Raw genomic sequence first — 15,159 nt, 5'->3', positions numbered from 1 at the left:
CACACCAAGTAGCACATAAAACCTAAAATAACACTAACATATAGTAAAAGCAGGAATGATATGATAATACACAGCCTATATAAAGTAGAAATACTTTTCTGCAATCATTGCAGCACTGTCAAGCGTAGCGAAAATCTCATGGAAGCGCTTTTGGCGGAAGCACTCTCTCCAGTAACCTTTAAGCTATGAAGCTGCCGTCGCCTCAAAAACCGATTAAACCACCCATGACTACATCTAAATTCCACTTTCACAAAAATGTCTTTCACTTATATTGGAAAAATCTTTGCGTGTTCCCAGATCCGAAAAATAACCTACCAAATCATACCAAATAACACATAAAAATGCACAGCATTTTTCTATCATACAGTTCTTTGTAAGCACTCAAACCATCTTGCAAATATGCCCTAAACCTACGTGCTCTTTCAAAATTAAAGTCATACTTTTCTGCAATCATTGCAGCACTATCAATCGCCGCAAAAATCACACACAAGTGCTTCACGTTCAGTTCTAGGACGACTTCACTTTCGAGCTGTTCACTACTGTGTTCAGTTTCATTTCGTATCCTTTCCTCTTGCAATTGCGTCAGCTCTTCATCTGTCAGTTCTTGGTCATGGGATACCAAAACCTCTTCAACATCATCTTCGTCAACTTCCACAAACCCCGCCTCCTTAGCCAAAGTCACTATTGCCATATTTATTGTTGTTGGTTTGAAGCCTTTAAAATCATTCACTGCTTCGGGACACAGTTTCCTCTGAATGCCATTTCTCATCGAGACTGTTAGCCTATCAAGAGCATCTCCAAGGTTGGCGATTGCCAATTTTATATTGTAGTCTTTCCAGATCTCTCGCAAAGACGCTTTGGGATTGCCCTCTCTGTCAATGGTACTTACAATAAAACGCATCACATTTTGCATATAGTAAGCCTTGTGGCTATTAGGCCTTGGACGCATGGCTGAGCAACGATGTGGTATTCGGCGGTAAGAACGCAACATGAATGTTACCGTCATACTCGGTAATGTCAGGCGGATGAGCAGCACAATTATCAACAATCACAAGATACCTATTATCGAGGTTAGGTTCTCTACAGTATTTTTCAACAAAAGGACTAACGTATCCACTCATGTACTCAGAAAAAATCACTTGGGTATTCCAACCGTTTGGCTGTGAACAGAACACAACAGGAGGTGTATTATTATCGACGCCTTTAAGTGCCTTCAGATTTTCTGAATGGTACACTAGTGGAGGCTTAAGGACAGCATCACCAGTGGCGTTAATAATAGACATTAGGGTAAACCTGTCCCTCGATGCCTTGTGACCCTTAGCCTGCTTTTCTTCTTTCAAAATAAATGTCTTACTCAGCAATTTTTTTCAATAAATTGCAGTTTCGTCACAGTTAAACACTTGCTTATATGAATAATCACCTTCTGTAATTATTTTCTTCAGTTCTGCTGGAAACCTTTCAGCAGCTTCAGTATCAGCCGAAGCACTCTCTCCGGTAAACGTTAAACTATGAAGCTGCCCTCGCCTCAGAAACCGATCAAACCACCCGTGACCACCTTTAAATTCCACTTTCGCAACTTTCATCACCATCGGCCAGTGCTTTCTGTTTCAGCTTATTAAAAAGACTGACTGATTTCTCCTTAACTATAAGAAAACTTAACGGAACACCACGTTTTGTACACCCATCAATCCACTCAAGCAATAGACTTTCCATTTTATCCACTACTGGATGCCGACTAAGAGAGACCACTTTGCTACGAGCAGAACCAATAGTAACTTTGGCAGCTTTCAAGCTTCTTTCTCTCTGTGTGTAAATAGTGCAAATGGTGGACGCAGGCAAGTTCAACGTGCAGACAATGTCCTTACTTTGTTGACCACGTTCAAAACGCTTAATCACGTCCAGTTTTACGCTAAGCGTAACACCCTTACAAGCTCTCTTAGGCTTTTCGGATACCTTAGAACTCATCTTGCTAACGGATGCACAAAATAAATTGAGATAAAGCACAGATGCTCACAGACACATGTTTAAGCTATGGCGGTCAGAATGCAGTTCCAGGGGAGGAGCTTGGCTGCTCAGGGCGTGCGCTGCCTTTTCTTGTAACAGTGAAAACACCTTCTGTTAGCAAAAACAGGTACCTAATGTAGGTCTTTCGTAACAGTGAGCTGTCGCAAAGCGAACGTTCGGAAAATGGGGGCCACCTGTAGATGTATGGTTGCTGATTGGCGTAGACTCATCACACCCATCCCTCCCCACTGATCTCCCTCCTGGCACTTATCCGTGTAAGCGGAACAAGTGCTACACATGCCCTTACACTTCCTCCCTTACCACCATTCAGGGCCCCAAACAGTCCTTCCAGGTGAGGCATCACTTCACCTGTGAGTCGACTGGGGTGATATACTGCGTCCGGTGCTCCCGATGTGGCCTTTTATATATTGGTGAGACCCGACGCAGACTGGGAGACCGCTTTGCTGAACATCTACGCTCTGTCCGCCAGAGAAAGCAGGATCTCCCAGTGGCCACACATTTTAATTCCACATCCCATTCCCATTCTGACATGTCTATCCACGGCCTCCTCTACTGTAAAGATGAAGCCACACTCAGGTTGGAGGAACAACACCTTATATTCCGTCTGGGTAGCCTCCAACCTGATGGCATGAACATTGACTTCTCTAACTTCCGCTAGGCCCCACCTCCCCCTCGTACCCCATCTGTTACTCTTTTTAATGCACACATTCTTTCTCTCACTCTCCTTTTTCTCCCTCTGTCCCTCTGAATATACCTCTTGCCCATCCTCTGGGTCACCCCCCCCGTCTTTCTTCCCGGACCTCCTGTCCCATGATCCTCTCGTATCCCCTTCTGCCTATCACCTGTCCAGCTCTCGGCTCCATCCCTCCCCCTCCTGTCTTCTCCTATCATTTTGCATCTCCCCCTCCCCCTCCAGCTTTCAAATCCCTTACTCACTCTTCTTTCAGTTAGTCCTGACGAAGGGTCTCGGCCTGAAACGTCGACTGCGCCTCTTCCTATAGATGCTGCTTGGCCTGCTGCGTTCACCAGCAACTTTGATGTATGTAGGTTGAAGGACATGTTTTTGTTCCCTGTGACTCTTTTCAGTACTCTTCAATTCTCAATCAGATGCCAACTAGTCATTTAGTCCCATAACACTGCCAACAGCATCCATATTCAAGTTCCCATTTTGTCCTTAATGGATTCCATTTCATTTCATTTTAAAATCTTTTTATTATGGATTTCAATCTTCCAAATACAAAGTTGAGTACATTGTCAACATGCCCCAGTACATGTTACGTACCCCATAACGGGTTATAGAACCAGCAGAAACCGAACACACCTGGCCATCTGGTTTTGGTGTTAACTAATTCTACTTTTATTAGTAACTACGCAATACAGTAATATATAACCAGATAAATCAGACAGGTTAGCAAAGTTCATGCATATATAAGTGTGGAAATATATAAAAGCCAAGCTTCTTCAAGCTTAGGAGGTAAATGAATACAGTCTTACGCTGATGGGTAAATGAAATCAGTTCAGTTCATAGTATTGAGTTGAATAATGCTGGGGAGAGAGAGAGAGAGGGGGGGGTTTAGTTCTTCGGGTAAGCTGATGCCATCGATCCTCCGTTGTCCTCCGAAGTCCTTTAGAATTCCCCGAATGTGACCACAAAAAAGGAAAGCATCTTCTGTGGTTAAGTTATCAACCCAGGCAAAGGTTGGTCACACTCATAACTTCCCACCGGTCACCCTTTTCCAAACTGCGAGAGCCACTGATCGATTCTGCTGATCGATCCTCCAAAAATCTTTCTGTGGGCACAACAAAGCTCATCCAGTGTCTAAAACCATGTGTGTGTCTAACAAGCAGCTGACCCTGTATTTATCTCAGCATGCTGAGCACCAGCTGTCCATCGCATAACGCCACCCTCGGTCACCATGACGACTCACAAGCTGCTCCTCTCCCTCCCTCCATGGCAACCCAGAAGCTGACAACAGTAGTCAGTGTCCTAGTAAAAGTATAAACACGAGCTAAAAGGCAGATTCTGTCTCTCTCTCTCTCTCAGCAAAATCCAAAAGTTAGTCTCAGTTCTCTATTGTGCCTTAAAGTGACAGTCCACAGCACAGCAAAAAGGAACCCTAGTGGTACATAACAATGTGTACACAGGAACAACGAAAAACTTACTTGCAAAGTTCCAAGCACATTTTATGTTACAGTGTATATACTATATACAACCTTGAGATGTGTGTCTTTACAGGCAGACACAAAACAAAGAACCCAATAGAACCCCTTGAGCACATTTACAAGAAACACTGTCATGGGAAAGCAGCATCTATCAGCAATGGCCCCCACCATGTAGAACATGCTGTCTTCTCACTGCTGCCATGTGGAAGGTGGTACAGGAGCAATGGAACCCACACCACCAGGTTCAGGAACACTTATCACCCCTCAACCATCAGTCTCCTGAAGGATAACTTCACTCAATTTCATACAGCCCACCACTGAACTGTCCCCATAACCTATGTACTCACTTTCAAGGGTGCTTCATCTCAGTTCTCGATACTTATTGCTTACGTTTATTTTTTATTATTTCTTTCTTTTTGTATTTGCAGTTTGTCTTTTGCACAATGGTTGAATGCCCAAGTCGGTGGAGTATTTCATTGATTCTATTATGGTTATTATTCTATTATGGATTTATTGAGTATGCTCACATGAAAGTGAATCTCGGGGTTGTATATAATGACATATAACTTTGATAATAAATTTACTAAAAATACTTTTTTAAAAAAGAGTGTCAAACACTCAATGTGCAAAAACTAAACAAATCATGCAAACAATGCAAGTAAGATCAACAGCCAAAGTAAATTTTATTATCAAAGTCACCATATACAACCCTGAGATTCATGTTCCTGCGGGCATACTCACCATGTCTACAGAGTAATAACTATAATATAATCAATGAAAGAGCAACTGAAGTACAGAAGACAACAAACTGTCAAATGCAAATATACAAAGTATTCACACCCCCCACCTTGGAAGTTTTCATATTTTATTGTTTTACAACTTTGAATCACAGTGGATTTTATTTGGATTTTTTGGCACTGATCAACAGAAAGGACTCGAGTGATCGCACCATGACTCCATCAACTGAAGTGATAACCCTTCAACAGAAATCCCTGATGAATCAAGACCTCAAAGTGTACCTCTGCTATTTTATAATGCTTAATCTAGTCCATTAGTGTGTCCAACTATAAGTGCTCTTAAGTATGTTGGTTAGTGAGTAAGTACAAGCTGCCAGATGGGATGAGTGACCTGCCGTGATGGTGTTCACGGCTGATGAGATCCATATTTGTGCTTCAGACAACATCACTACAAATAGCTTATTCTGGCTGTTACCACATTGCTGCCTTTGGGAGCCAGCAGTGTGCAAATTGGTTTCCTACATTCTGTCATAAACTATACCAGGACTATTTAATTTGATTTGTGACATCTGAGATTGTGACTGGCCCTTTGCAATATGTCAAACCTTTTCTGTTCCAACCCGAATCCTTATTACCCTCAACACATCAGGCTCCTGAACCAGTGTGGATAACTTCACTCACCCCAACTCTGAACTGATTCCGCACATCAGTCTCCTGAACTAGGGAGGATAACTCAAACAACAGGAATTCTGCAGATGCTGGAAATTCAAGCAACACACATCAAAGTTGCTGGTGAACGCAGCAGGCCAGGCAGCATCTCTAGGAAGAGGTACAGTCGACGTTTTGGGCCAAGACCCTTCGTCAGGACTAACTGAAGGAAGAGTTAGTAAGAGATTTGAAAGTAAGAGGGTGGATAACTTTTTCCTTTACTAAAATGTTGATTGTCAGCGACGTGGAGATGTTTTATTTCCACACAGATTGTGGTCTTTCAGTTAGGAAGTCGAGGATCCAGTTGCAGTTGCATAAACAACCTCTCAGAGCAACTCGTCACCATAGATGTGAGTACTGTTGGATTTTCATCCTTAAGGCAACTCATCCTGTTCTTCTTGGGCACTGCTATAATTGTTGCTCTTTTGAAGCAGGTGGGAACTTCTGACTGTAGCAATGAGAGATTGAAGATGTCTTTGAACATCCCCGCCAGTTGGTTGGCACATGTTTTCAGAGCCCTGCCAGGTACTCCTTCAGGGCCTGTTGCCTTGCAAGAATTCACCCTCCTGAAAGACAACCTGACGTTGTCCTCTAAGACAGAGATCACAGGGTCACCAGATGCTGCAGGGATCTTCATAGCTGTGGTTTTATTCTCCCTTTCAAAGCGAGCATTAAAGGCGTTGAGTTTGTCTAGTGGTGAAGCATCAACTGCCATTCATGATGTTAGGCTATGTTTTGTAGGAAGTAATGGCCTGCAAACCCTGCCAGAGTTGACATACATCCAATCCTACCTCCAACCTCATTCTGAATTGTTCCTTTACTCTTGAGTTAGCCCTCCGTAAGTCATACTTGGCTTTCTTCTATCATCCTGGATCACTAAAGCTGAATGCCACATATCTGGCCTTCAGCAGACTATGCAAGTCCATGGCTTTTGATTCAGGTATGTACAGTAAGTTCTCATAGGCACACACTCATCCACACAGGTTTTAATGAAGTCAGTGACAGCTGTGACATGCTCATCCAGACTGGAAGATGACTCCCAGAATCCATTCCAGTCCACTGATTCAAAGCAGTTCTCTCTCTCTCTCTCTTTCTTTCACTCTCTTTCTCTCCCCCTCTCTTTCCTTGACTCTAATCTCCAACTCTCAGCACTAGTTACGACCTAGCCTTAGAGAAGATTCCCTCTTGCAGAAAGAAATTTCCCCTTTTTATATGCTTCAACATCTCTTCAAGCATCTAACTTTAAAGCTTTTACCCCAGTCCTTTTCCATCCCTTAGTGTTACAACCTTCTGTTCTACCTTATCTCTTGCAGTGTTCTGCTTGGACACGTAACTTAGAAACAGAGACAACAGGTCTGTAAGGAGGAAAAGATTCTTCGCCAGTATCTCGTCTCAGGGATGTTTGTCCATGCACATCTTCAGGCTATAGACTAGAATTCACACTAAAAGTTCTCAAAATAGATTCCTCTGTACTTTATCAAAACTTTCTCACATTCTAGATTAACACCATTTTGTCTTACCAACTTCCATTTGGTGTTACACATTTTAGTATACCATGGAGGAATCAAATTTAACTCTTTCCTTACAATGGTGCTTTCTCTGTGACTATTACACTTCTTTCTTTAATCCGTTACCTGTTAAAACATAAATATTGTCTGCTATTACAATAATTAGTACAGTTGACCGAAAACAAACTTTAGCAACTAACAGAGACCATGGAGGGTGGGACCCACAGAGGTAAATGAAAGTGGGTCATGAGCAGAAACAGGTTGAGAACTGCTGAATTAGAATCAGAATCAGGTTTATTATCACAGGCATGTGTCGTGAAATTCGTTAACTTAGCAGCAGCAGTTCAATGCAATACATAATATAGAAGAAAGAAATAATAAATCAATCAATCAATTACAGTGTAAATATATTGAATAGATTAAAATCGTGCAAAAACAGAAATATGTATTTAAAAAATGAGGTAGTGTTCATAGTTCAATGTTCATTTAGGAATCGGATGACAGAGGGGAAGAAGCTGTTTCTGAATCGCTGAGTGTGTGCCTTCAGACTTCTATACCTCCATCCTGATGGTAACAGTGAGAAAAGAGCATGTCCTGGGTGCTGGAGGTCTTTAATAATGGACACTGCCAATGAAGACATTGGTAACATTATCTTCCCGTTCTTCAGTGAAAAGTTCATATTCACTCGCCCATACTCCAACATCAAACTCCCACAAACACAATCATACTGTCAATGGCAGTACTACACCCAGTTATTAATCAGAAAACTTTTCCACTACATTTACTGACAAATGGAGTTTTTGTTCACTGACATACAAAACAGGCAGTGTTTACTTACACCAGCCTAGATTTTCACCAACTTCATAAGCACAAGATACCATCAGTATTGTTCTGGGGAGGATGAGTGAGAGACCCTGGATAGCATGTTTGAGTAAATTCAAATTTTAAAGTGCAGATGACGTAAATTTAACACCTGGTCAGTGAATGTTTGATAAAGCACAAACGTGGAAAGGGAAACAGTTGATATTTCATATGTGGGTCCCGATGTCAGATCTGGGAAAAGGAAACAGGCAAGTTAGTTATTAGGAGAGAAAGTGAATGAGTGATTATCTGTGACAGAGTGAGTCCAAAGGGCTTAATGGGAGCAGTTATGCACACTGCAGCTAGAGTTTGTATCTCTGTCTGTGAAATGCATTGTACTTGTTTATATTGGGCATGTGCTTCAAATTCTGGGACATGAACTACGAAGCCAACAATGACTCGTTGAAACCAGAATGAGACTCACTACTGTTCCAAATGCAGACCTAATTTTATTTTCAATCCTGGACAATTAAATGAGTCTGTTGTCTGAGTTACTTCATTGGTGGCATCCGTTAGTCTTGCGAGACCATGGATCTGTGCTTGGACTGTCTTGCTTCAGTCTGTGTTAGAGTAGCGTCTGTTGTGGCTGTAAAGTCCCACACCGGAGTGACAGTCTCGGCTGCAGCGACTGCACTTGAAGGCACTGTCCTCCAGTGTTGTCTTGGTGCTGTTTTTCCGATGAGTGCGCTTTTCTTCAGCAACAAGCCTCAGCTTCTCTTCTCCTCTTTTTAGACCTCTGCGTAGTTCCAGCCTCCAGTGAGAGCAATCGCTTGCGATGTCCTCCCACCTCTCGACTCTGAATTACTTAGTCATAGTACATTGGTTTCTTCAACCCAAACATAGAGCTGCAGCCAATTTGAGAACCAAATTAGATCAGCTATGATTTTTTTGAATGGTGGAGCAGCCTGGTGGGGCAGATGGCCAAACCTCACTCTCGTCCTTGTGTTCTTATTGAATGGTGGAGCAGGCTCAATGGGCCAAATGGTCGTCTCCTGCTCCTAATCCTTTTGTTTATATTTTGAGAGAACAATTGAATGTTTCAATACAAGTACAGGTGACTCCTCCCCACCACCCCTCCTCTGTAGTGTTGTTTCAGAAAATTGTTGTTGTGTAGTGTTGGTTCCTGACATTTTATACTTCACCAAGCAGTTCCCTGTTCATATCCAAAGTGTTTCCCATTTTGGCTTTGTAAGACATTAATCAAACTGCATTGTGTGCAGTTTTGGGCCCTGTTTCTAAGCAAGTATGTGCTAACCCTCTAGAAATTCCAGAGGAGGTTCGTTATATACTTTATTGTATTCCAAGAAGCGCGAAGCGCAGAATCAAATATCGCTGTGATTATTGTATGCTCTAGTATCAATTGTTTGGTGACAATAAAGTATAAAGTATAATAAGAATGGTTCCACCAATAAATTAACCTCAGAATGGCTCAGGGTCTGTACCCTCCTCTACAATCACTGAGCACCGGGGCCCCACAAGGCTGTGTACTCAGCCCCCTGCTGTACTCACTGTACACCCATGATTGTGTAGCCAAGTTTCCACCAAGCTCAGTATATAAGTTTGCTGATGACACCACAATTGTAGGCCGTATCTCGGGTAACGATGAGCTTGAGTACAGAGAGGAAATTAAGAAAATGGTGGCATGGTGCGAAGACAATAACCTATCCCTCAATATCAGCGAGATGAAGGAATTGGTTGTTGACTTCAGAAGGAGTAGCGGACCACACGACCCAATTTACATCGATGGTGCGCAAGTGGAACAGGTCAAAAGTTTAAGTTCCTCGGGTCAATATTACAAATGACCTGACTTGGTCCAACCAAGCAGAGTCCACTGCCAAGAAGGCCCACCAGCGCCTTTACTTCCTGAGAAAACTAAAGAAATTTGTTCTGTCCCCTAAAACCCTCACTAATTTTTATAGATGCACCGTAGAAAGCATTCTTCTAGGGTGCATCACAACCTGGTATGGAAGTTGTCCTGTCCAAGACCGAAAGAAGCTGCAGAAGATCGTGAACACGGCGCGGCACATCACACAAACCAATCTTCCGTCCTTGGACTCACTTTACACCGCACGCTGTCGGAGCAGTGCTGCCAGGATAATCAAGGACACGACCCACCCAGCCAACACACTTTTCGTCCCTCTTCCCTCCGAGAGAAGGCTCAGGAGCTTGAAGACTCATATGGCCAAAATTGGGAACAGCTTCTTTCCAACTGTGATAAGACTGCTGAACAGATCCTGACCCGGATCTGGGCCGTACCCTCCAAATATCCGGACCTGCCTCTCAGTTTTTTTGCACTACCTTACTTTCCATTTTTCTATTTTCTATTTATGATTTATAATTTAAATTTTTAGTATTTACTATCGATTTGTAATCCAGGGAGCGGGAAGCGCAGAATCAAATATCACTGTGATGATTGTAGGTTCTAGTATCAATTGTTTGGTGACAATAAAGTATAAAGTATAATAAGAATGGTCCCACCAATAAGTTCACCTCAGAATGGCTCTGGGTCTGTACTCAGAAGAGTTCAGGAGGGACCTCACTGAAAGCTGCTGAATACTGAACGAGATGGGCAGAGAGGATGTAGAGAAGATGTTTCCTTAGTACGAGAGTCCTGAATCTAAGGACACAGCCTCAGAATAAATAGACAATAGGTGCAGGAGTAGGCCATTCGGCCTTTTGAGCCAGCACCGCCATTCAAAGTGGTCATGGCCTGTTTAAAGAACAGCGATGAAGAGGAATTTCTTCAGCCAGAGAATGGTGAGTCTGGGGAACACACACAAAATGCTGGAGGAACTCAGCAGGCCAGGAAGCGTATATGGAAAAAAGTACAGTCACCATCCAAAATGTTGACTGTTTATCCCTCTCCACAGATGCCATACCTCCAGCAGTTTGTGTGTGTCGCTCGGATTTCTGGCACCTGCTAATTTTCTCGTTAGTGAATCTGGGGAATGTGTTGACACAGTGGCAAAGTCATTGGATGTATTTAAGGCAAGGATAGATAAATTCATAAACGCAAGAGGTTCTGCGGATGCTGGAAAGCTTGAGCAACACACACAAAATGCTGGAGGTGTAGCATCTATGGACAGGAATACTGTGTGGAATGCACTGCCTGAGTCAGTGGTGGAGGCAAATACACTAGTGAAGTTTAAGAGACTACTAGACAGGTGTATGGAGGAAGTTAGGGTGGGGGCTTATATGGGAGGCAGGGTCTGAGGGTCGGCACAACATTGTGGGCCGAAGGGCCTGTACTGTGCTGTATTATTCTATGTATATGTATAATAAACCCTTGACATTAGTCGATATTTTGGAGTAAATGGCCTAATCCTGTCCTGTGTTTTATAGTCACATTCTCTAATGGATTGAACGGCCTATTTCTGCCCCTGTACATTAACGGGCCGGCTGAAAGGGCGGGGATTTCCGTGCGATTGCCATCTTTGCCTATTGACCTTGCGTGGCCGTGCGCCGGCCCCGAGTCTGCGCAGTGGCCTCTCTGCCGGTCCCGCCGGGGAGTCACAAACGGACGGGGGAGGGGTTGCGCGCTGACGTCATAGCTACAGTGAGCGGCGGCTTCAGGTGCGAGTGTAAACAAGATGGCGGCGAGGAGGTGGCGGGGGTGGAGCTGGGCCTGTCTCTGCTCGTTCGCGGCGTTGTCATTGTTCGGGTTAGAGGCCGCTGGGGCTCTGTCGGAGCCGGGCAAATGGACCCTCAACATAGCCGGGGTAGGTAGTAGCTTTGACCCTAGAGACGAGTGTGGCCGGCTTGTTCACGTGAGCCGAGGAGGGAGTGGGGAGGGGATTGAGGTCTGAAGGGGTGTCATGAGGAACTTATCACTGGGAAGGTCTGTGGAAAGATGTATGTATACTGCATACATCTATTGATAATAAATGTACTTTGAATCTTTCAATGGAGCTCTGGGCTGAGGGACCCAGCGCTCTCTGACTGGAGCAGCAGAAAGCTGGAGACACAAAGCAGGTCGAGCAGCACCTGTGAGGATGGTGAAGCGCGAAAGAATGGTCGAAAGCCGGCATCAGCAGAGTTTCTCCAGCAGATTGCCAGTTGCTCCAGGTTCTAACACCTGGAATCGCCGGGTCTGTCAGAAAGAGGGAAGTTAGTCCCATCTACCAAACAAAAGTCGTCCCGTGAGGACACAGCACACCAACCAACACCTTTTGATTCTCAAATCTACCTGCGGGATGTACTACAGAAGAAATTACTTGGATTGTGTTCTATCACTCCTTCTGATGCATTACATCATATATATTGTATATGTAAATGACTATAACAGGAAGTTTCTGCACAGTACGTTCATCATCTTCATTATGTGCTGTGTTGTAAGACGTGGCGATCATGGTCTTCCATCTGTTTTTAATCTGAGAAGTTCTAATAAGATCTTCAAAACTTTTACTAGCCCATCCCTTCCATCTGTGTGGCTATGCATAGCTCAAGTACCATCTACAAATTTGCTGACAATACAATCATTGTTGGTAGAATCTCAGGTAGTGACAAGAGGGCATACAGGAGTGAGATATGCCAACTAGTGGAATGGTGCCACAGCAACAACCTGGCACTCAATATCAGTAAGATGAAAGAGCTGATTGTAGACTTCAGGAAGGGTAAGATGAAGGAACACATTCCAATCCTCAGAGGGATCAGAAGTGGAGAGAGTGAGCAGCTTCAAGTTCCTGGGTGTCAGGATCTCTGAGGATCTAACCTGGTCCCAACATATTGATGCAGTCATAAAGAAGGCAAGACAGCGGCTATACTTTATTAGGAGTTTGAAGTGATTTGGCATGTCAGCAAATCCAATCGAAAGCGTCTATAGATGTGCTGTGGAGAGCATTCTGACGGGCTGCATCACTGTCTGGTATGGAGGGGCTACTGCACAGCACCGAAAGAAGCTGCAGAAGGCTGTAAATCTAGTCAGCTCCATCTTGGGCACTAGCCTACAAAGTACCCAGGACATCTTTAAGGAGCAGTGTCTCAGAAAGCAGCGTCCATTATTAAAGACTTGGCGCACCCAGGGCATGCCCTTTTCTCACTGTTACCATCAGGTAGGAGATACAGAAGCCTGAAGGCACATACTCAGCGATTCAGGAACAGCTTCTTCCCCTCTGCCATTTGATTCCTAAATGGACATTGAAAAGGATTCAATGTACAGTATTTGTTTTTGCACATTTTAAAATAATCTTTCAATATACGTAATTGATTTACTTGTTTATTTATTATTATGTTTTTTTTCTCTCTCTGCTAGATTATGTATTGCATTGAACTGCTGCTGCTAAATTAACAAATTTCACGTCACATGCTGGTGATAATAAACCTGATTCTGAATTTTTCCTGTTACAAGATGTTTGAGCTTCTCTTTCCTCAGTACATGTCTTTTTCCTGATTGATGGTATCAGCTCTCTTCTTATTCCAGCTTTTCGCAACACTTCCTCATTTGTTACCCTGTCCTTCCACAATATGTTCATCATTTTTCTCAAAAAACACATTTCTGCAGCTTTGCGTCTTCCCTCATTTTGCCCTGGTATTGTCCAAAATTCGCTTCCATATGTTAGTGTGGAATGAATGTAGCACTGCAACACTCTGAGTTTCATACCTGTAGAAATTATGTTATGTCCACAGGCAGTAAATCATCTAACTTGCTCTCTGGATGTTCATTTGGGGACTCTTGGCATTATGCCAGCACCAAAAGAAGTTATCTTTAACACTGGACAACAAACTTTTTCAAAAGTGTTGCTTCCTCAGAAATTTTATTTGTTTATGATAGACCACTTGAAACTGAACACAAATATAATTTCAGACTAGTATCACGTAGGAATTTGGCGAAATAAGAAATTAACTTTTATTGAATAGATATAGGTCTTTATTCTTTGGAGCGTGGAAGGTTGAGGGGGGACTTGATAGAGGTGTTTAAAATTATGGGGGGGGATTGATAGAGTTTACGTGGATAGGCTTTTTTCCATTGAGAATGCGAGAGATTCAACCAAGAGGACATGAGGTGAGAGTTAAAGGGCAAAAGTTTAGGGGTAACATGAGGGGGAACTTTTTTACTCAGAGAGTGGAGCTGTGTGGAATGAGCTTCCAGCAGAAGTGGTTGAGGCAGGTTCGATGTTGTCGTTTAAAGTTAAATTGGGTAGATATGTGGACAGGAAAGGAATGGAGGGTTACGGGCTGAGTGCAGGTCGGTGGGACTAGGTGAGAGTAAGCGTTCGGCATGGACTAGAAGGGCCGAGATGGCCTGTGTCCGTGCTGTAATTGTTATATGGTGATATGTTATATGGTTATAATGCACTTCTCAATAGTTCAACTCAGCTAAAAATGTTTAGTTGATGATTTTCATTTGTAACTCAGTATTTGAGGCTTATCATTTGTGTCCAGCGATAATCAGCCAGCATTGTTGGATACCAGTTGCCTTGATGCTGTTTCTCCATCACTGCAATGTCCTGGTGAAATCTTTCACTGTGCTCGTCACTGACAGTGCCAAGGTTTGCAGGGGAGAAGCCTAAATGGGAGTGGAGTGCAGAAAGTGAATCTTTAGTGACATGTTGCACTTCATGATTTTGTATGCGTGAAGCACGTTGTCAACCAGCTGCAAGTAGTTTGGTGCTCTTTCGTTGCTAAGAAAATTTTCAACAACATTCTTGAATACCTTGTGTGCGATTTTTCTCTGGTCTCACTAGAAGTTCTTCAAATTGCCTGTCATTGATGACCTGTTTGATTTGTGAACCAATAGAGATGCTTTCCTTAATCTTGGCATCAGTTATTCTGACTAGAATTATAAATTGAAGTAACAAATATAGGCGATTTCAAAAAAAAGGGGGTGCGTGATAGAAAAATTTCATGATTTTCAGGATAACCAGCCCAAAATCCATAAGATACACCTAAAAGTATTCATGAAGCAAAGTATTTGTTGCCGATGCAATTGATCTCTGACTAAAATATACCCAAAAGCTCTGATGCCAAAGCTCTCGTGGCGTGGAGTTCCAAAGGCACACAACCCTCAGAGAAGAAATTTCTCCTTATCTGGATCATGAATACCCATCCTCTTTCTCTGTAAACAAGCTCCTGTGAGATTAAACTGCTTCTCAGCATTTAGTGTTCAGCCCCCTCACAATCTCATGTTTCAATAAGATCAAAGTTGACTTTATTCTCAA

At 43.1% G+C, this 15,159-nt stretch overlaps 1 protein-coding gene across 2 annotated transcripts in view; it reads left to right on the top strand.

Annotated features, from left to right (window-relative positions):
- The first annotated feature begins 11,574 nt into the window (after positions 1-11,574).
- zgc:162698 (Transmembrane protein 87A-like) overlaps positions 11,575-15,159 on the top strand; it is a 72,949-nt gene continuing 69,364 nt past the window's right edge. For both annotated transcript variants that reach the window (XM_063059868.1, XM_063059867.1), the window contains exon 1: positions 11,575-11,721. In XM_063059868.1, coding sequence (XP_062915938.1) covers positions 11,593-11,721 — 129 coding nt within the window. In that variant the 5' untranslated portion in view covers positions 11,575-11,592. The remainder of the gene's footprint in view (positions 11,722-15,159) is intronic.

The sequence above is a fragment of the Mobula hypostoma genome, chromosome 10 (assembly GCF_963921235.1).
Source record: "Mobula hypostoma chromosome 10, sMobHyp1.1, whole genome shotgun sequence".
Classification (NCBI taxonomy): domain Eukaryota; kingdom Metazoa; phylum Chordata; class Chondrichthyes; order Myliobatiformes; family Myliobatidae; genus Mobula; species Mobula hypostoma.
Note: the sequence above shows the minus strand (reverse complement) of the source record. Positions and strands in the feature narration are given on the sequence as shown.